A 23,296-nucleotide genomic window follows, 5' to 3' on the forward strand; every position below is an offset into this window, starting at 1 on the left:
AACCCTACTGCTTTCTCCGCAAAAAGTTGAATTTTACTAGATCTGTGCTTGTTTGGGCACGGCAGAAGTTTGGGAAATTATAATTCAGTTTTGGATAGTCCATCTACTGCTTCTTGCATAGACGATTCTATTTGAAACACTACCTAGGGGATTCTCTTCAAAACACTACATGTACCTATCCATTGTGTATGCCTTCGGTACTAGGTCTTGTCCTTTCAAGGGTCTGAACCACTTTGTACTCCTAATTTTGCTACTGAAGGATTCCCCTCTACTCCCCCTTATCAAGCCAGTTGAGCCAGTAAATTGGTCACCTTAACCTTACAACATTCCAAGTTTTGTGAAGCCACGTGCATTTTATAATACAGATTTCTGACATATGAGAAACCCAAACAAGTATATTTGTCAAGTATCAAAAATTACCTCTAGACGAGCTGGAGCAGTTTCCAGGGCCTGGTGCAACTCTTGTACATCCTGCTCATCACAGAACACAATAAAGGAATTAATAAGATGTTGCCATTTTAAACATATCCCCCTGAAGTACACAGAACAATCTCTCACTTCAGGATATTATATATTTATTCTAGCTTTATCCAGTTTCTTCAATACTTCCTAGAGCAATTCAGACCCCCTCCTAAAGTATCAATATCCTGCTTTGTGAAACAATCAATGAATTCTACAGGCAGAGAGAGTAAAGTTTATCCAAACAACCAAAACCCCCCATATGATCCATAGTGGTGGCAGCGCAACTGATATGTGAAAGGAAACAAAAGATACATAACAAGGGTCTATTCGTATCATAAGATCTCTCACCTCAGTTGGCCAACCATCAACAACAAATACATCCAGTGAATACCCATCATCAGTTGAGAATACGTGAGCTTCCCGGATGTTCAACCCAATGTCTGCCAGCAAGGAGGATAACTGCGATGCAAATTTCCATGTCAAAACAGAAAGCGATGGTCCTTAACATCAGGATAGGTACAAGAAGAGCATAGGGAAGTGAGAGAATAATGTAAGAAAAACAAACAACATTTGAAGCATGCATGAAAAAGAGAGTACTTTGCATTTCAGAGTAAGCAGCAAGGAAATTACTGACTTTTAACACAATGAGTATTTCTTGATTATGTCAAAGAGTTGTAAAGATTATTAGCAAACGGTTCTTGTAAGCACACCTGGCTAAGGAGCTTTGGCTTATCCAATGTTGAGAAGGTTACTTCATGCATGGGCATATGCGGAAACCTTGGAAGAAAAACACAGATCACCATATCAAATTCAGAGACTACAACTGACTTACAGGGCTAGCTCTTTGATTTGGAAAACTACAGCTTTGTAAATTTTGGGATTGAAGTTACATATCAGCATTGATATTTTCCTCGTAGAAGTCAACAAAAATGATGCGTTGAGACGCTTTGTTAAATGAAATTAGTATAGATGCCTTGTTTTAAAAGTTAACTTGCAAATCGGAACACTCAAGCTTTGGTTAGCTCTTACTTTGAAAGAGAATGACTGCCATTGCTGTTTTTCTCCTCATCGACAGGCGATGACTTATTCAACTCTAACGCAAGTGCCTCCAGGTTAGGAGAGGACCCAAAGGAAGGAGGAGGGTGCACACTGATTGCAATACAGATAAACAAATAAGGATTCATCTGGATTAGACCATGACAAAGATTTGGATACAAACATTGACATAAAAGAACTCAATCATTTCTACAGTTGCAGTCATCCATACCAACTTTGAGATGACATACAAGCAGCCAACCTTTGCCTGGGTGGAACGCGGCCTATAGAACCCAAGACATCTTCCTGCTTAGGAGATGCATTCATTGAAGAAGCAAGTTCAAGATTCTCCATCGCAACAGGAAGGACCTGTCATAGCAATAAGCCATGAAAGCAAGTCAGGTATCAACACAAACTGTTGGATGAACAAAATCATGCAAGTATTCGTCAAGCTGAGTCAAGGGTAGAGGGAAATAAGCAGAGAAATATTGCAGACCATCCAAGAAAGGCCAAACCTAAACTATATCATGAATGCACACTGCAAGTGTTTGAAATAAAGACCAGCATGTCTTGCATATCAGAGCTGTGGCAAGCTAACATTTTATGGTCTTGGTTCATTTACTCCCTGTTAATCATGACGTTTCCCCTCCAAAATTGGGTTTATCCTGATGATCAGAAGGTCCACTTTTCAACAATAAATACAGGTACTATCTTGCACACTTCTCGTAAATGAAGCAGCTCTCCAAAGCAACCTGCCCTACGCAGAATATGGTACTATAGTAGCTAGAAGTCTCAACAAACCGTCTTAAACATACAACCAAAATACATCTGTCAGAAACTTAAGTCAGCACCAGCCCAGATACCATGTATATGTTATGCAACTGTTCCAGTTCTCCTCACGAATCAAAAGAGAATAAAAATTTACTCAAAATACAGAACTGAAACTGCATCTAAACAGAATGCATGGCACAAGATTCGAGACTAGAAGAACAAATGGCTATAGTAGGACTCTCTAGTGGGAAAGAGTCTACTATTGTCACAATTACATTAGGAAAGAGAGGGAGTATTGGAAGACTGTTGGAAACCCAGCACCCCAGGGAACAGCATTCCAACAACAGGAACGTCTGGAACACCATAGGGCTGACAACACGGAAACATCTGCAATGTCCCTGGAACGTTTCTAGACAGGGAGTTACCAGGGAACGTCATTCCAAGAACGCGTTCCAGACCTAAATTTGGCATTCCACGTTCCTAGAGCTGCAATGGAAAGTTTAGAGCTGCTAAAAGTGGTGTTCTTTTCATATTTTGTTATATTTCCACGTGATTTGATGATGTGTCACATGACATGGTGATCCTATCCCATTCCCCCTGCCCGATACATTCCCATTCCGGCATCCAACATTCCCGGAAAGTTCCTGTTCCCTGAAACTATGCTGTATTGCAACCTCGACAACAGAACCCCAGTACAAGGGAAAAACTTCCATTTTGTTTGTAATTAAATAATGTGTTCATTTTAACATTTCCTATATTAAGTGACTATACCGTGTGCCCGTGAATCCTTCGAGGCAATCTGAAGGCATGAACAGCTACTACAGTTAGTTCCATTGTTGAAATTTGCTCCAAATTGGAGGCACACAACTCGCAACAATGTGAGAGCACTTCACACCAACATAACAGCCTAGCATGCACGTAAAAGTTATTGGCAACAAGGCAGCTTGTCTTTTTTTTATTCCAACAAGTCCAGAGGGCTACAAGAATAGACTCACCCATGAAATTTCATACGGCAACTGTTTTGACTAGAGAAAACAATGAAAATAGTGCTTATTCAGTTTGCATTGCATTCCTACACCTCCCAACAGATGACAACAAAAAAGAGTAAAAATGACTTCAAAAGATATCCGGCAGCTAGTAGAAGTACCTTGTGGTAAGATCAAAGGACCACATCTAGTAGGACTCTGGATCTTGTGTCCATAGCTTTGGACAGATATATATTGTTTTTGGTGGTTTCTATATCTGGCTGAATCATTGTCTATTTACTAATCTGCCCATCTATTTGAAGCACATAAAGTTAAGAAGTTTGTGATTCCACTCACCACACACACTGTGTGAGCTCTTGTGCTATTCTATCAGTCCTCCGATGTGTGTACCCTCTGTTGGTCGATTTCTAACATGGTATTAGAGCCCAAGTAGAAGGCTCACAAGTGTGGGAGCTTGAAGGCAAGGACCTTGCTGAAGGACGACTTTGATTCAAAGGATCTAGGGAATCCACTTCCACGACTGGAGGACCATGCCCTTGCGAGAAGGAGGGTGACTCAAGCTCAGTCAGGTGCCTACAGAGTTCTTGTCTATAGACGGTTGAGTTTGCTTTTCAACTTTGATGTGTGGTTTAGCAAGAGAGATGTCAATTTCAGAAGCAAAAGCCTCTTCTGCCCCTTCTCCCCCTTCTTTCTCCTCTGGTCGAGTTCCTTCTTTCACCATCCCTAACTTCGGAGAGTCTGGGAAACTGGATCGGACTAATTATCCTATCTGGAAGGTGAAGATCTGGAGTCATTTAGTGGCTCGGCAATTGTGGAAGATGATAACGGGAGCGAAGGCGAAGCCGAAGCCGGAGGATATGGTGGAGAAAAAGGGCAATATTTCTCTTATATTCATTGCCATCCTCGTGGGATACCTTCCGTACAGCTGTCAGTAACTCCGCACCTGGTGGAGTACTGAAATTTGATGATGTTGTGGGTAGCTTGTTGGCCGAGGAGATTAGACGGAAGTCTATGGACGACAACAAGTAGGATGCAGCCTTAAATGTGCAAAGGGGCAGATCACAGTTCAAGGGGAATTCCCAAGAAAGAGGGAAGTCTCGTAGCAAATCCAGGACATGGAACATTGAGTGTTAGCACTATGGCAAGAAGGGCCATATGAAAAAGGATTGCTACAAGCTGAAAAGAGAGCAAAAGGATAAGAAAAAGAATGCAAATTGGGGTGCAAATCAAAAGGAAGAGAGTCCAAGGGAGGACAAAGGAAAAGTGAAGATCGAGGAGATCAATGCAGTCCACATTGTGGTGACATCCCCTTGGCTTCTATTCAGTTGACCTCAACTGAATAGCTTCCTTGTAAACATCCAAAGCTGTGGATGATCGGATAACATGTCTTCGTCCATCCACTTGGCATCTAATGCCGTATAATTCTTGAATTTTACAAGATACCTGTAAAACTCCTTGCCCTGAGGGCCTTTGCGTACAGTATGGTACACAATTTACTCTGGCTGCAGAACCTCTTCCAGCTCATGCACTTCTGGTGGATCCTCTGATACTGGCTCTGTAGGCTCTGGCCCCTGGAATTTCTTTACAAGACTCACATGGAATGCACTGTGAATCCTCCAATGCTCTGGCAATTATAACCTGTGTGCAATCTCATTTATTCTTTCTGTATCCCTGAAAGGGCCATATTATCTGGGAGATAACTTTGCATACACTTTTTGTTTGCCTTTAAACTTGCGGAGCCTAGCTTTTTCAAACTTCAAAAGTACCCAATCCCCTTCCTTGAGATCTAACTGTCTCCTATGCTTATTTGCAGCTCTTTTATGTTTCTCTTGAGACCTTTCGATTAGTGTCCGGACTTGGCTGTAAGCTGTCTGGAGGTCTCTCACAAACTGATCAGCTGCAAATATTTCATCCTTGGTCCTCAGGATAGGTGGCAAAATCACCTTCCCATAAATGACCTCAAAGGGGGCTTTCCCTGTAGAGCTATGTACTGTATTATTGTAAGCAAACTCTACCAATGGTAGGTACTTTTCCCAGTCTGAACCTTGGTCACCCACGTAGCATTTCGGCATATCCAATGCTGTAGAATTTGCTACTTCACTTTGACCATCTGTCTGGGGATGGAAAGAAGAAGAAAAATTCAGAATCGTCCCCATGTTATCAAATAAAGCTCTCCAGAATAGACTCGTCATTCTAGGATCTCGATCACTAACAATGGACTTAGGCATACCATGATGCTTAAAGATCTGTGCCATGAAAAGCTTAGCCATATGATCTGCCTTTATGGTTTTGCAAACCGGAATGAAATGAGCTTGCTTGCTGAATCTATCAATGATAGTCCAAATCCCATCATTCCCTGACTTTGATCTTGGCAAATCAAAAATAAAGTCCATTGGAATACTTTCCCATGGTACCTGAGGCATGGGAAGAGGCATAAGTAGGCCAGGTGCCTTCCGTCTATCATACTTCACTTTCTGACACGTAAGGCATTTAGTAACAAACTGATGTATATCTTTCCGCATCCTTGGCCAAAAGAAATACCTCTCTAGTGCTAGATATGTCCAGCATAGGGAGGTGCATGGCATTCCTCCGAAATATTTTTCCTCATCTCTTGGGTGATGCATAGGCTGTCATCTTTCATTAGATACCCATCTTTTAGGGAATACTGACTAGTGGACTGCCCCTCTTGCATTTGCTGTAAAATCTCGTCAAAATCTGCATCATTAGCATATTGTTCCCTCATGCCTTCCAGGTCCTGATGATAGGCAATAGTCACATTATTGACCCGGGGTCTTCGGGACAAGGCATCTGCCACTCTGTTCCGAATTCCTGGGGTATGGACAATCTGAAAATGATACATTGACAGCATGTTTGCCCATTTCATATGCTTCTCGGAAAGCTTGGTCTGAGTCAAAAAGTATCTCAAACTTTGGTGATCTGTTTTAACAGTAAAATCTACACCCAAAAGACAGTGCTTCCATGTATGGATGGCATGTATTACAGCCAATAACTCTTTCTCATAGATTCCCAGATATCTCTCTGCATGCCGGAGTCTCTTTGCTCTCATAGGCCACTACATGACCATTCTGATGCAATGCAGCCCCAACACATTCCCCACAAGCATCACAATCCACATCAAATGGTTGATACAAATCTGCAACGATTCAGATTGGCTCTGTAGTCAATCTCTCCTTGAGTGTGGTGAAGGCTGTCTTTTGAGGAATTCCCCATCTGAAAGCTGCATTTCTCTTAGTAAGATCGTGGAGTGAAGCAGCTATATCCTCAAAATGCCTGATAAATCTTTTGTAGTAAGAACACAGGCCTAGGAAACTTTGAACATCATGCACAGTTTTCAGCTCTAGCCATTCCTGAATGGCACGGATCTTTGCTGGATCCATCTGTATCCCATTCTTGGATATTATATGCCCCAGATAATGGATTTCTTCCAGGAAGAATTCACTTTTCTTACTGTTTGCATAGAGCTGATGATTTCTCAACTCTTGAAACACTATAGCAAGATGTTCCTTGTGCTCTTCTTCGGACTTAGAAAAGACAATTATGTCATCGAAGAAGGTACCAGTGAACTGTCTGTAGGGTCGAAAGATACGATCCATCATCCTATTGAAGGTAGCTGGGGCATTGGTCAATCCAAAAGGCATCACCAGATATTCATACAACCCAAAAGTAGTGCGAAACGCTGTCTTGTGCACATCCTGAGGCTGTATCCTCACTTGGTGATAGCCACTCTTTAAGCCTATCCTGCTGAAAACTGAAGCTCCATTTAACTGATCCAACACATCATCAATGCGCGGAATAGGCAATCTATTCTTGATGGTCATTTTGTTTAGTGCGCAGTAATCGACGCACATATGGAATGAGCCATCTTTTTGTACTAGCAGTACAGGGGAACGAAAAGGAGAAGCATTGGGCTGAATCAACCCCTTGGACAGCAAGTCCTACACCTGAGTCATAATCTCTTCTCGTTGAGTTGCACTAACTCTGTACAGGGGCCTATTGGGTGGCTCGCTACCAGGGATTAACTCTATCTGATGATCTTCTGGTCTCTCTGGGGTTAACTCCCCTGGCAAAGCATCGAAAAAGCAATCTTTAAAGTTTACAAAAAACTGAAACTTATCTTTCTGCATCATTCATTTCAGTATGCATATCATTCTCTTTTTCTTTTACAAAAACCATGTACGCGGAAATTGCAGACTTTATTGCTTACCACATATAACATCACATACAATGGGGATAGTCTCCCCTTTATTCATGGCAACTAAATGCTGGTTTTTCCCCCTATGCACAAACTCCAGCACTGTCTCAGGAAGACTCAACTTCACTGCCTTGCGATGAAACCAAGGCATTCCCAAGACTACATCATGATGTTTTAGTGAAGAAATGAAGAAAAATTCCTGATCCACATAACTCTGTACATGAAGACGGAGCTTCCCTATCAAGGGAGCGACTGGCACAGAATTCCCACAGAACATCTGATCGGCATCCAAAGCCCTACCCAACTCCTCCGTCTTTATTCCCAGCCTCACGGCTAGGTCCTCTGATATGAAATTATCAGTAGCCCCTGGATCAAAAAAATTAGCGCTTGCTGGTCTCTGACTTTGCCCCATGATAGCAGCAATTCTCGTTCTTCTGGGTTTGAAACATGACCCAGTATGTCAGGAATTCCTCCTGCCATTGGCTTTTGCGATCCCCATGGCTTCTCTGCCTCTTTTCCCTTCGAAGTTGAAGGCTTTTCTGAGCACTGGGCAGCCACATGCCCCTCTTTGCCGCACTTGAAGCATTTCCCATCTCTACAAAATTCAGCTATCTGTTCAGGGGTGAATGGAGATTTGCCTTTATATGACTTTGAAAACTGAGTACCCCTCGGCTTCTGAGGCTGAAACCCTTTCTTTTCAACCTTGGGATACTCTTTCTTTTCTGATTTTGAATAATCAGTTTTCTTTCTTTCGGCACGTCCTGCATGCAAGGATAATACCGTGGATGGATCTTGTAACGGCACAAGACTAGCTACTAAAGCTGAATGCATAAGGTCTTGAATGTTCTTTGCACTCAAAGCATTCACACCTGCCTAGATTCTTGGACTGAGACCTGCTCTGTACTTTCTCATTTGGATTCCTTTGGAGATCTTTTTGAAAGGTGCAACCTGCAAATAAGCATCCCAAAACTTTTGGTTGTACACATCCACTGTATCTCCTGCATCCATATGCAAACTGTCCCAATCTTGAAGAACATGATCTCTAAACTGTTTAGGCATAAACTACTGGTTGAAGGCTTTCTTAAAGTCCTTCCACTTCTTTGGGGCTGACCCATCTGTGGTCTGTGCACTCCACCATGCACTAGCTGTCGCTGTCAAGTACAAACTAACCATTCTTAACTTGGAGGATTCTGAAAACTTTTCTGTACCGAATGCAGCATCAAACTACCAGATGAACTGCAATGCTTTGTCTGTATGACCATGCTGTCCATTGTAGGTCATAAACTTGACACATTCACCTTCCTCTTTGAATTCCTTGGTCTCTCTGGAAGACTTACTCTTCCTAGACTTCTTGTGTTTCCTTCTTTTCCTGGATGGTTTACCTGATAAAGAAGAAGATACAGAAGTCGAGCTCGAGGTAGACGGTGTTGGACTAGGAGATCGGTGATGATGCCTCAATCTCTTCCTACTATGAGACCATCCCCTATGAGATCTCTCTTTCTCTGGCTGTACACGAGAGTGTGCCTCTGGCATTGGCACATCATATGCTGCATTAGGCTACAAATGCTGAGCTCTTGGATCCCTTCTGAAATTTTCCATCTCCTGCATACGTGTGCGTACCATCTGCTCAAACTCTTGCTGAGTTTGTTGCACACTTCTTTGTCTTGGATGTGCATCCCTATCTTGTGAATCCCTCTGGCGAGGTGATTGAGCCATTCACAATCTATGCCAGTACCGGGCTGTCAGCTCAAGTCATATACCCACAAAGTTGCCAAGGCATCAATAACTATATTGCCCCTTTTCTGGCTGTTGCAAAAAGCATTCATAATGCATCTGACTCATCTTTTCCTGAGCACAAAGGCATGCATATTCTTTTTCTGCAAATCTCTGATTTTACTGTGTTTCTGCTGCTTTTCTGACAGTAAATACTCTCTCAGATAGGTGAAGACTGCTAGCAGAAACAGTCTCTGCAACTGTCTTTTTTTTTTTTGGGACAGTAACCAGATGGGTAACTACTGGTTACACTAACCAGTTCAGTCCAGTTCTGGTCCGGTTACATTGACAGACTAGTTAGTCTGTAACTTGGCCACTAACTTAACCAAACTGGCTAACTGTATCAGTCTAGTCTAGTTAATTAGACAGTCTGGTTAGGCTGTCCTCTGACCATATCTCTAACCAGGGTCAGCTAACTGGATGCCACATGTCAATCACACACATGTGGGCGCCATGTCACCTATCACATGTCCTGCCACGTCAGCATCTGAGCTGGCTGCCACGTCAGCATCTCTCAGGCCTGCCATGTCAGCGCCACGTGTCAGGTCTGCCACGTCATCAAGCCTAAGGTTCCAAACCTTCTGGCTGTGAATTGGTCGACGTCGCGCGTCGCGCCTTCTACAGATCATCAGCTTCGCACGTCGCGGGATCTTCAGCATATGACGAATCTGCGTCACGAAGCATCGCTTGCTTTTGGACAGAAGCTTCACAACGTGTGCCCTCTCGAAGGAATTGTCTTCACATGAAGACGTCTCTCAGCGTGATGGTATCGCTCTGCATGGAAGCATCTTGCTAAGGATGATCACCATCATCCTTCCGTCGACCATGTGCCTACGTGGAGACGTTACCTATGCACCCCTGTCTGGCTGGTTGCCTTCGCCATACGTAGGGTCCTTTGTCAATCGTCTACAGCCAAGGAGCAGCACCTGCTACTCATCTCGTCTACCCGGTCTTCATCGACGCCTAGCCTTGCGTTGCCTCACGGAGAGCAATTGCCTGATGCATTTAATCAGCGTGACTCAACCGGATCATCAATATGCTCCCGAGGCCTTCATCACTTCAGCTATCCGTGCACCTAACCACTCACGCTTGTGATCTTATGCATAATGAGCCGCTTGATCACGTTGCTGTGGATTGCTACTCTTTTCCATTTGTGGCGTCCAATTCTCTTAGACTGTCATCTCCAAGGAAAGAGATGAACCAATAGCTCTGATACCAATGAAATACTTCTTGCAAAGGACAGCCAAAACACTTCTCATTTGCTCTCCCTCTCTCAACAAAGACACTAGGGCCCAGGACAACATGTCGGGCTGGACCCCCCCGAAGGTATTTTATTTCTTGAAGAGAGAATCTGTTACAAGAGTGCAGCGTAGAGCTGCCTGATACAAAATCCAACGTAGAATGAATCATTACAAGAGCTCTAAGGCTCCCCTTCTTGGCAACAAGCCACTTGTCAAATTTCTACACTACTTTCCCAATTACATGCCACTAAGGGCAACTCTGAAGTCTTCGAAGCACTTGGTCACGCGAACCACCTCCTAGACTCTGATTAGGCTCCCGTAGCGCTTAGGAAAATAACTCTTCCTAGTACCTGCAACAATTAATTAAAGCGCACCACCATGGCATCCATTAATTGTTAGCGCTTTGCATGCAAATAACACACTGTGGACTAATTCTAGTCACGGTGGGCGTCCCCACTGAACACATGTGCACACATAACAAATATAAAAATATATATTTATTCTCTAGTTGACCGGAGTCAACACTCTTGATCATAATTAAGGAGCTTTGACCAAGGGTCGATGCGCCTTAATTATAGCCAAGTCTCTCCAACCGAAGTTATTCTGGACTTCTCCATCCTGGGCACATCTCTCTCACTTTTACTACATACAATTTGGGCGCACACAACTTTTACAGCACATCATTAACAGCCCATCTAATTCATGGATGTGAAGTCAGCATTACTGAATGAACATGTAGAGTTGGAAGGCTATGTGGAGCAGCCGCAATGCTTCCATTACCCAAGGTCAAGGAAAAAAAGTGTGCAGACCTTGGAAAGCAGAGTCCTAGAGGAAACAAACAAATAGATGACCAATTCACAAGGATTGGTTTCTCTCATGGCCTAGTTTGTATCTCTTTTCAAAGGGAGACATGGGAACCCATTGGGAGTTGGCTAATATACGTCTAACCTTTTAAAAGCAAAGGAGATAGATGAATGCAAATGTGAAATTGTCAGCGGCTACATAAGAGTTTTGAAACCATCAAAAATTTGATTACTCCTGCTCACATGTTGCAAATTGTTAATCTAGCCAGACCCTTTGTGGTTGAGGCAATGTCAGTCACCTTGCTGTGGGATGCATAGCATTTGAAAGTAAGAAATTAACTGATGCAAACTTGACCATTTATTTGATCATAATTAAAGAGTTTTCATATGTGTTAATTATGGTCAAAGAGTTCTTTTAATGCTCAAAGAATTGACTATAGTCAAAGATACTAGACTCTAGTCAAGTAAACCTGACTTCGGTCGGGGAGACTTGGCTTATTACCAAGAGGGTTAACTGTGGTTAACCAAAGAGCCACAAAGCTGACTACAGTCAGAGAGTGTTGACTTCAGTCAATGAGACTTGGCATGCGCCAAGAGGGTTAACTACGGTTAACCAAGATGTGCCAACTTCAGTTGGAGAGTTGTGCCAACTTCGATTGGAGAGACTTGATTATAATTAAGGCGCCTCGACCCTTGGTCAAAGCCCCTTAATTATTATCAAGGGTGTTAACTTCAATCAACCAAAGAATAAATATATTTTTTTCTATTTATTATGTGTGCACATGTGTTCAGTGGGGACGCCCACCATGACTAGAATTAGTCCACAGTGTATTATTTACATGCAAAGCGCTAACAATTAATGGGTACCATGGTGGTGCGCTTTAATTAATTGTTGCAGGTACTAGGAAGAGTGATTTTCCTAAGCGCAATGGAGCCTAACAAGAGTCTAGGGAGCGGTTCGCGTGACCAAGTGCTTTGAAGACTCCAAAGTTGCCCTTAGTGGCATGTAATTAGGAAAGTAATGTAGAAATTGACAAGTGGCTTGTTGCCAAGAAGGGGAGCCTTAGAGCTCATGTAATGGAATTCATATACCTAGATGAATCCACGAACATTCCCAAACTCATCCTCTAAAAACACAACATAGTGCAGTCACTCATGTAATGGAATTCATTCACGTTTGGATTTGTATGAACAGCTTCCACGTTGAACTCATGTATTCCTTCTTCTCTCAAGTAATAAAATCCTTGGGGGGTCCAGCCCGACTGTTGTCCTGGGCCCTAGTGTATCTGTTGAGAGAGGGAGAGAGGGAGAGCAAATGAGAGTGTCTCTGCTGTATTTTTACGACTGAGGTTTCATTGGTATCAGAGCCAAGGCTCATGGCCTCTTTAGGCTGTGACGATCCAGCAGTAAGGCGTGAACTAAGGCAAAGCATATCGTGACGGCATAAGGACACCTCAGAACGAATGGAAGCAATCACGAGTGACGTAACTGTTTGGGTATTGCGTGTACACTCGTGGTGATTTTGGGCTTCTTGCGTCGAATCACATGCCCTGCTAAAGGCGATAGTATTCGTGGCATTAAAATTGCCTACAGAAAGCTAATTGTCACCTTGCGTGAGCACCGTGGAATTATTTGGTGCCTTATAGAAGTCTATGCAAAGAGTGCGCCACGGGAGTGAATAATTTAACGGAAGTACAAGCACGAAGGCATCGTAGAAAGCATCGATGACTAGCGACGTCTTCACGTGAGCTATGACCATCGACGCAAGGGCAGCATCGCAAAAGGTCTCTAGAAGACGCTGATACGATGCCCAACCAGCAGAGATTGCAAGCGAATTTCTTACGCCAATATGCATCAGACGGAAGCTGTGCGAGATCTTTGTGCCAAACAAAAAACGACCATCATGTTGATCTACGCAAGGTTGCAAGCGACGGCGTGACGGGACTTTGTCTAAGTTTTTCTCTGACGTGGCAGAGGGTTGACACGTGGCACACAAGCAAGCAGCCATGATGACGTGGCATATGCTGACGTGGCGCTATCCAGGTCAACAGATGACGTGGTGCACACATGTGGTGCCGATGTGGCAGTACACGTGGCATCCAGCTCAGAGCTGATGTGGCGCACTGACACGTGGCAGCCAGTTGGCAGAAGGGTTAGTGTGACCTTGGTCAAGTTAACTGCAGTTGGCTGACCCTGGTTAGAGATCTGGTCAGAGGACAGCCTAACTACACTAGACTGGTTCCGTTAGCCAGTTTGGTTAAGTTAGTGGTCAAGTTACAGACTAACTAGTCTGTCAATGTAACCAGACCAGAACAGAACCAGTCTGGTCAGTTTGACCAAACGGTAACCATCCAGTCACAGACTAACCAGAACCAGTCAGTCTGATTAGAGTAACCAATAGTTACCTATCTGGTTAGTCCCCCCCCCACACACACACAGAGAGACACACCCAAAGGTTGCAAAGACTGTTTCTGCCAGCAGTTTACACCTATCTGAGAGAATATTTACTGTCAGAAAAGCAGCAGAGACACAGTAAAATCAGAGATTTGCAGAAAAATAATATGCATGCCTTTGTGCTCAGGAAAAGATGAGTCAGATGCATTCTGAGTGCTTTTTGCAACAGCCAGAAAAGGGGCAATATAGTTGTTGATGCCTTGGCAATTTTGTGGATTATGCTTTGAGCTGGCAGCCCATTACTGGCACAAGTTGTGAATGCACGACACCTCTTGTTGAGGTACTTTCTTTCTGCAAAGCAAAGGCAACGTGCATCAGTTGCATACATAGTGTGTGTGAGAAACTTGCAGATCTCAGACAAGTTGTAAGAAAATGGCTCAATCACCTATCCAGTGGGATTCACACGATAGGGATGCACATCCAAAACAGAGAAGTGTGCAACAAACTCAGCAAGAATTTGAGCAGATAGTACGCACTCGTATGCAAGAGATGGAAAATCTCAGAGGGGATCCTAGAGCTCAGCATTTGTTTCAAGTAGACAATATGCCTAATGCAGCATATGATGTGCCAATGCCAGAGGCACACTCTCTTGTACAGCTAGAGAGATCTCATAGGGGACGGTCTCATAGCAAGAAGAGATCGAGGCATCATCACCGATCTCCCAGTCCTTCACCGTCTACCTCGAGCTCGACTTTTGTATCTTCTTCTTTATCAGATAAACCATGCAGGAAAAGAAGGAAACACAAGAAGTCTAGGAAGAGAAAGTCTTCCAGAGAGACCAAGGAATTCAAAGAGGGAGGTAAATCTGTCAAGTTTATGACCTATAATGGACAATATGGTCATACACACAAAGCATTGCAGTTCATCAGGCAGTTTGATGCTGATTTCGGTACAGAAAAGTTTTCGGAATCCTCCAAGTTAAGAATGGTCAGTTTGCACTTGACAGCTACAGCTAGTGCATGGTGGAGTGCACAGACCACAGATGGGTCAACCCCAAAGAGGTGGAAGGACTTCAAGAAAGCCTTCTACCAGCAGTTTATGCCTAAACAGTTTAGAGATCATGTTCTTCAAGATTAGGACAATTTGCATATGGATGTAGGAGATAGAGTGGATGTGTACAACCAAAAGTTTTGGGATGCTTATTTGCAGGTTGCACCTTTTAAAAAGATCTCCAAAGGAACCCAAATGAAAAAGTATAGAGCCAGTCTCAGTCCAAGAATTCAGGCAGTAGTGAATGCTTTGGGGGCAAAGAACATTCAAGACCTTATGCATTCAGCTTCAGTAGCTAGTCTTGTGCCGTTACAAGATCCATCTACAGTACTATCCTTGCATGCAGGACGTGCTGAAAGGAAGAAAACTGATTTTTCAAAATCAAAAAAGAAAGAGTATCCCAAGGTTGAAAAGAAAGGGCTTCAGCCTCAGAAGCCGAGGGGTACTCAGTTTTCAAAGACATATAAAGGCAAATCCCCATTCACTCCTGAACAGATAGCTGAGTTCGCAGAGATGGGAAATGCTTTTGAGTGTGGCAAAGAGGGGCATGTGGCTGCCCAGTGCCCAGAAAAGCTTTCAACTTCGAAGGGAAAAGAGGCAAAGAAGCCACGGGGACCGCAAAAGCCAATGGCAAGAGGAATTCCTGACATATTGGGTCATGTTTCAAACCCAAAAGAACGAGAATTGCTGCTATCATGGGGCAAAGTCAGAGACCAACAAGCGCTGATTTTATTTGATCCAGGGGCTACTGATAATTTCATATCAGAGGACCTAGCCCTGAGGCTAGGAATAAAGACGGAGGAGTTGGGCAGGGCTTTGAATGCTGATCAGATGTTCTGTGGGAACCCTGTGCCAGTCACTCCCTTGATAGGGAAGCTCCGTCTTCATGTACACAATTATATGGATCAAGAAGACTTCTTCATTTCTCCACTAAAACATGATGATGTAGTCTTGGGTATGCCTTGGTTTCATTGAAGGCAATGAAGTTGACTCTTCCTGAAAGAGTGCTAGAGTTTGTACATAGGGGCAAAGTACATTGTGTGGTTGCTAGGAATAGAGGGAAAACTATTCTCATTGTATCAAATAGTTCTGTTGGAAAAGAAATAAAGTCTGCAGTTTCAGCTTACATGATTTTGTAAAAGAGAGAGATGTGGAAATGCATGCTGAAATAAGTGAGGCAGATCATAATAAATTTCAGTTTCTTGAAAATTGCTTTTCTGACGCTTTGCCAAGGGAGCTACCCCTTGAGAGGCCTGAGGATCATGGCATAGAACTCATTTTTGGCAACGAGCCACCCAATAGGCCCCCATATAGAGTTAGTGCAACTCAGAGAGAAGAGATTATGACTCAAGTGCAGGACGTGTTGTCCAAGGGGTTGATTCAGCCCAGTTCTTCTCCTTTTTATTCCCCTGTACTGCTAGTACAGAAGAAAGATGGCTCATTCCGTATGTGTGTCGATTGCCGCATACTGAACAAAATGACCATCAAGAATAGATTCCTATTCCGCGCATTGATGATGTGCTGGACCAGTTAAATGGAGCTTCCGTTTTCAACACGATAGACTTAAAGAGTGGCTATCACCAAGTGAGGATACAGCCTCAAGATGTGCACAAGACAGCGTTCCGCACTACTTTTGGGTTGTATGAATATCTGGTGATGCCTTTTGGATTGACAAATGCCCCTGCTACTTTCAATAGGATAATGGATTGTATCTTCCGACCCTACAGACAGTTCACTGGTCCCTTCTTCGATGACATAATTATCTTTTCTAAGTCCGAAGAAGAGCACAAGGAACATCTTGCTATAGTGTTTCAAGAGCTGAGAAATCATCAGCTCTATGCAAACAGCAAGAAAAGTGAATTCTTCCTGGAAGAAATCCATTACTTGGGGCATATAATATCCAAAGATGGGATACGGATGGATCCGGCAAAGATCCGTGCCATTCACGCATGGCCAGAGCTGAAAAATGTCCATGAAGTTCGAAGTTTCCTAGGCCTATGTTCTTACTACATAAGATTTATCAGGCATTTTGCAGATATAGCCGCTCCGCTCCACAATCTTACTAAGAAAAATGCAGCTTTCAGATGGGGAATTCCTCAGAAGACAGCCTTCATCACACTCAAAGAGAGGCTGACCACAGAGCCAATCTTAATAGTTCCAGATTTGTATCAGCCATTTGATGTGGATTGTGATGCTTGTGGGGAATGTGTTGGGGCTGCATTGCATCAGAATGGTCATGTAGTGGCCTATGAGAGCAGGAGACTCCAGGATGCAGAGAGATATCTGGGAATCTATGAGAAAGAGTTACAGCTGTAATCCATGCCATCCATACATGGAAGCACTATCTTTTGGGTGCAGATTTTACTGTTAAGACAGATCACCAAAGTCTGAGATATTTTCTAACCCAGTCAAAACTTTCCGAGAAGCATATGAAAGGGGCAAATATGCTGTCAATGTATCATTTTCAGATTGTCCATACCCCAGGAATTCGGAACAGAGTGGCAGATTCCTTGTCCCAAAGACCCAAGGTCAACAATGTGACTATTGCTTATCATCAAGACCCGGAAGGCATGAGGGAGCAATATGCTAATGACGTAGACTTTGGCAAGACTTTGGCGAGATTTTACAGCAAATGCAAGAGGGGCAGTCCACCAATCACTATTCCCTGAAAGATGGGTATCTAATGAAAGATGACTGCCTATGCATCACCCAGGAGATGAGGAAAAAGATTTTGGAGGAATGCCATGCACCTCCCTATATTGGACATAGAGGAATTACAGCAATAACTCTAGCACTAGAGAGGTATTTATTTTGGCCAGGAATGCGGAAAGATATACATCAATTTGTTACTAAATGCCTTTCGTGTCAAAAAGTGAAGTATGATAGACGGAAGGCACCTGGCCTACTTCTGCCTCTTCCCGTGCCTCAGGCACCGTGGGAAAGTATTACAAAGGACTTCATTTTTTATTTGCCAAGATCAAAGTCAGGGAATGATGGGATTTCGACTATCATTGATAGATTCAGCAAGCAAGCTCATTTCATTCCGGTTCGCAAAACCTAAAGGCAAATCATATGGCACACGCCTTTAAGCACCATGGTATGACTAAGTCCATTGTCAGTGATCGAGATCCCAGAATGAACAGTCTATTCTGGAGAGCTTTGTTTGATAATATCGAGACGAATCTGAATTTGTCCTCTTCTTTCCATCCCCAGACAAATGGTCAAAGTGAAGTAGCAAACTCTACAGCATTGGATATGCTGAAATGCTATGTGGGTGACCAAGGTTCAGACTGGGAAAAGTACCTACCATTGGTAGAGTTTGCTTACAATAATACAGTACACAACTCTACAGGGAAAGCCGCCTTTGAGGTCATTTATGGGAAGGTGATTCTGCCACCTATCTTGAGGACCAAGGATGAAATATTTGCAGCTGATCAGTTTGTGAGAAACCTCCAGACAGCTTACAGCCAAGTCCAGACAGCAATTGAAAGGTCTCAAGAGAAGCATAAAAGAGCTGCAGATAAGCATAGGAGACAACTAGATCTCAAGGAAGGGGATTGGGTACTTTTGAAGTTCCAGAAAGCTAGGCTCCACAAGTTTAAAAGCAAACAGAAATTGTATGCAAAGTTATCCTCCAGATATTATGGCCCTTTCAGGGTAACAGAAAGAATAAATGAGGTTGCATACAAGTTAGCATTGCCAGAGCATTGAAGGATTCACAATGCATTCCATGTGAGTCTTCTAAAGAAATTTCAGGGGCCAGAGCCTACAGAGCCAGTATCAGAGGATCCACCAAAAGTGGACGAGCTAGAAGAGGTCCTTCAGCCAGAGCAGATTGTGTACCATACTGTACGCAAAGGCCCTCAAGGCAAGGAGTTTTACAGGTATCTTGTAAAATTCCAGAATTATACGGCATTAGATGCCAAGTGGATGGATGAAGACATGTTGTCCGATCATCCACAGCTTCTGAATGGTTACAAGGAAGCTTTTCAGTTGAGGTTAACTGAATAGAAGCCGAGGGGATGTCATCATGTAAATATCCTAAGTCAAAGTATAGTTGACCATTTATTTGATCATAATTAAAGAGTTTTCATATGTGTTAATTATGGTCAAAGAGTTCTTTTAATGGTCAAACAATTGACTATAGTCAAAGATACTTGACTCTAGTCAAGTAAACCTGACTTTGGTGGAGGAGACTTGGTTTATTACCAAGAGGATTAACTGCGGTTAACCAGAGAACCACAGAGCTGACTACGGTCAGAGAGTGTTGACTTCGATTAACGAGACTTGGCATGCGCCAAGAGAGTTAACTACGGTCAACCCTTGGTCAAAGCCCCTTAATTATGATCAAGGGTGTTGACTTCGGTCAACCAGAGAATAAATATATATTTTTATATTTGTTATGTGTGCACATGTGTTCAGTGGGGAGGCCCACCGTGACTAGAATTAGTCCACAGTGTATTATTTGCATGCAAAGTGCTAACAATTAATCGGTACCATGGTGATGCGCTTTAATTAATTGTTGCAGGTACTAGGAAGAGTGATTTTCCTAAGCGCAATGGACCCTAACAAGAGTCTAGGGGGCGGTTCGCATGACCAAGTGCTTCGAAGACTCCAGAGTTGCCCTTAGCGGCATGTAATTAGGAAAGTAATGTAGAAATTGACAAGTGGCTTGTTGCCAAGAAGGGGAGCCTTAGAGCTCATGTAATGAAATTCATTCACGTTTGGATTTGTATGAGCAGCTTCCACACTGAACTCATGTATTCCTTCTTCTCTCAAGTAATAAAACCCTTCGGGGGGGTCCAGCCCGACTGTTGTCCTGGGCCCTAGTGTATCTGTTGAGAGAGGGAGAGAGGGAGAGAGGGAGAGCAAATGAGAGTGTCTCTGCTGTATTTTTACGACTGAGGTTTCATCCCACGCATGAAAAGCATAAACTCAAACAAGGAGACGAAGGTTAGTCAAACTTGGCTCATCACCTGGTGACTCAGCGAGAATTAAGGAAGACCAAAAAGACCCTCTCCATCATGTTGTCCCCATGCACCAAACAATCATGAACTCTGAGCTCTCCCAGCAGTCACCTCTCCCATCATGGAACCTGGGGATTGGATCTTTATATTTAGTTTGAATGAGCCCAAGTGTTGTGTGCCTATGCCAGCTGCTTACTTTCCTGCAATAGCTGCCTACCTTTCTTTCTTGGATGGTTCGTTGAATGGCTATCTCACATGATGCCTTGTGTCTACTACAATGCAAATGGGTTTGGAGACTGACCTGAACCCACACGTGCGGCCAGTTTCCAGCACTGGAGGAGGCCCCTATAAGGGATTGCAAGCTCCTATGATGCAGCTGCCGGCCACTCATGCACAGTCAGCCCAGAATATGAGCCCAAATGAAAGAACAAACTATATGTTTATGAGCCTGCCAGCTGCCAATTCTCATGTACACATGCAACGAAAAAGAGATTTCTCTGTTTGGAGCACAGCAAACATGTTCCCCCGCATTCATGCTTTTACACTAGTTTTGTATATGCTGTCACAAACAAGAATAAGCCAAACAGACTTTCAATCATCTCTGTCTTCAATCTAACATAAAGACAAAGTTCTAAAACACGTGAACAAAAATAGCAAACTAAAATAAATCGGAAAGCCTTTCACAACAAAAGAATATACATAGCCCAGTGGAAAATTGCATTTCTTATTAACAAACATTACTGTAGGGATAACCTTAGCTCTCTAAGACTTACATGAACAGCCCTAACATGAAAAGCTGGACAGTTTTCAGGAGTCTGAGCAAGTTCAAGCAATCGCTTGTGTGTCAATACATCTTCACCTCTTTCGACATTGACATCCAATGAATACCTGCGCAGTGAACAACACAAGCGATCGAATGCCAGTCAAACCACTTTTCCTCCCCATGAACAAAGGTATCGGCAATCAACTATGCCCTTGCTTCAAAGATTCAAGGTGACATTGCCGAACACAAAAGAACATCTTCAAGCTGAAGGACAATCTCAACCCTTGCGAATAGATTGAAAAGAAAGTCATTGAAAATTGCCAGATCTCTCGGATGTTTACAAGTTCAAATTCAAATAACAATGTCTTCTAAATTTGATTGATTGCAACAGTTTTTTTCTGCCGAAAGAAACAAGTATGCATTATATGTCAAGAACACGATACAATGTCAGCTATCTGTGAGGCACTGAAAATAAAGCTAGCTGCCTTGCAGCCTGCATCTCTGGGATCTGGTTCATCGCCTTGGTAACCTCGGAGCAGGTGCCAACAACTAGTGCAGGGGGGTATAAAACCAACGGATTCCATGATCCTTGTAAATATAAAAGAGATCTGCAGGCCAGACCTTGCGGAAACCCTAGTGACACTCAATATTCTTCCTGGCACCCCTCTACCTGCTCTCATACACCCGCAACGTATAAATGATGTCCAACCACTGCTGCACCCCCCCCTCCACGTGACACGTTTAAAAATCTTGCAAAAATCAGTGCCCGGATAAAGTTACAAATAAGAACCTCCACCATCAATGGTCAATACTTTAGTCGAACGTACATCGAATGCTAGCAAGTTTGTATCCAAAAAAATAATTTTCTAGCTCCTGATTTGAGCTACGTTTCACATGAATGTGACGCATGCGCCCCCGCTTTAACTTCCGGCAATCTCCTTATTGGTCTCATAGCCACCACCAACCAAGAACCGGTCACAACGAAAGCAATATTGATGGATAAATGGGAATTTGCAGCACACATAAATCAAAGATTGGATGTCTCTGAATGGCCCTCGATGTACAGCTGCATTACACGTTAAGGCGTGAGGTGCCCTATATCACGGGCTAAAACCAGCGTCCCGTGAATGGCGAAAAGGCCCTGTGAGCTTCATAGATCCCACAGATCCCACCTTCGGACCTAATAGCATTAAAGAGCTATCATTTCTATAAACAGAAATGCCCGTAGATCTATCGTGGAAGATCGAGCGAAGTTGCCTTTCACTCTAAATTCGAGAGTTGTAAACTTTGCAATTGTTCAAAGCGTAGACGTGTCGTCTCTGTTGCTCAGGACTAGAGCCTGGAAACCTCTTCATACGCTTAGTCATCCAAATCACGATCCCTTGAGCTTTCTCACAACATGTTGGCATTACTTGTGTCAACGTCAAGTAAGCCATTCTTGCAATTTGAGAGAGATGATTACAGAGAAGTGACGATACCTCGTAGGCAGCCGAAGGAAATGGGCATGAAGTGCTTCTGAGAACCCAGGAGTGTCGACTGCCTCGTTGCCGGACTCCTTCAGACGCTTTATGACCTCATTACAGACCTCCGCTTTCTTCCCCTGCCGCTGCTTAGTAGGAGAAACGTCGCCGCCAGCCCTGCCTTGCTTGTTATTTTCTGCTTCTTCCATCTGCACCTCTGTTTCCATTGTCTACCCCTTTTTTCTGTCGCTATGTCTATGTCTCTCTTCCCTTCTCTTCTGCGCTCGGCACCCGACGTGGCTTTTACGGTATCTCCTACTTGCCACGCAACCAGGTCTTAGTCCGACTTATGGCAAAGCTGAAATCCAAGATACAGCCATCGATTGCGCTGCGTCGATAGTCCCAACTCGCACTTCTGCAGCCGTGCTCGAATCGATACTGCGGGAGTCTGTCGGCGTTCCTGCTCTCCGAAACTGGCAGAATCACCGGCGCTGTGAGGGAACAACAACAACAACAACGGCGCCGCAGAGCGTCAACTACGGATTTCGCAGGGAGGAAAAAAGCAGCTTTATGGAGGGCCAAGAAAGCGGCGATCGGGGCGGCTACAGTGGGAGAGGAGGGGATGAATGTGGACAGAGGAAGAACAGGGATTAATAGAAGCAAGCAAATGCATTTCTGGTGAAGGCGATGAAGGATCGATGGAGATGGAGATGGAGATGGAGATGGAGGTGGAGATGAACAGAAAGCTTCACCGATGAAGAAGAAGAAGAAGAAGAAGATGATGATGAAAAATGCAAAATGAGGTGTGCCACCTTCCTCTGATAACAGCTTTAAAAAAAATTTTGGGCCATTTATTTTGGCGATTTTTTTAGTTTTGGAAGATGGGGATTTTGAATATTTGGGCAATTTTTGTTTGACCTCATCGCAAATGAGTAAGTACCCCTTCGTGCCCCCCAAAGGCCCCCTCCCCAAATTTAAGCTCCCCTGCCACGTCACCTGCCACCTCATACCCCCTCCCAACTCCTTATTATCATCCTTGTAACGCCTCGCCCCGCCTCCGTTCTTCTCAACACATCACCAAACTTGGGGTTTCCACATTTGAAGGTTTTTCCCAAGAATTGGCCGATTTTTCAGCTAAAATATAACTACCTCGCCTAGAATTTTACAGATTTTAGAAAATACTTTTACGGGTGAAAATGAAAATGTTGCAAGTTCATTGTATATAGTCTCTCTCTCGCCTTGGCCAGCCTGCTTCTCACCCCTCCACATCGAGCTGATTTTCGATTCCCCGATTTCTAAACTCGATCTCCTCGCAACAAAACAATGCCCTTAGCATAGGCATGTGTTGAAAATGTTGCAAGTTCATTGTATATAGTCT

General features: G+C 43.6%; 1 protein-coding gene across 1 annotated transcript; it reads right to left on the reverse strand.

Annotated features, from left to right (window-relative positions):
- Positions 1-402: 402 nt before the first annotated feature.
- On the reverse strand, positions 403-22,145 carry LOC147898325 (serine/threonine-protein kinase STY46-like). Its single transcript, XM_087379145.1, has 7 exons — positions 21,937-22,145; positions 20,469-20,583; positions 1,760-1,866; positions 1,492-1,611; positions 1,173-1,239; positions 811-921; positions 403-471 (listed from the first exon to the last, which is right to left on the reverse strand). The coding sequence occupies exons 1-7, from the start codon at positions 22,143-22,145 to the stop codon at positions 403-405; spliced, it is 798 nt and encodes a 265-aa protein (XP_087235271.1).
- Between the last annotated feature and the right edge of the window lie 1,151 nt (positions 22,146-23,296).

The sequence above is a fragment of the Dipteris shenzhenensis genome, chromosome 9 (assembly GCF_047967505.1).
Source record: "Dipteris shenzhenensis isolate YYH24624 ecotype China chromosome 9, Dip_SZ_1.0, whole genome shotgun sequence".
NCBI classification, from domain to species: Eukaryota; Viridiplantae; Streptophyta; class Polypodiopsida; order Gleicheniales; family Dipteridaceae; genus Dipteris; species Dipteris shenzhenensis.

Excerpts from the sequence above, each read along its gene's own strand:
- LOC147898325 (XM_087379145.1), bottom strand. The coding sequence starts at position 22,145 with ATGGAAACAGAGGTGCAGATGGAAGAAGCAGAAAATAACAAGCAAGGC. Across the intron at positions 20,584-21,936 it reads TTCCTTCGGCTGCCTACGAG|GTATTCATTGGATGTCAATG; the intron begins GTATCGTCACTT and ends TTCACTGCGCAG. Across the intron at positions 1,240-1,491 it reads GGCAGTCATTCTCTTTCAAA|GTTTCCGCATATGCCCATGC; the intron begins GTAAGAGCTAAC and ends TTTTCTTCCAAG.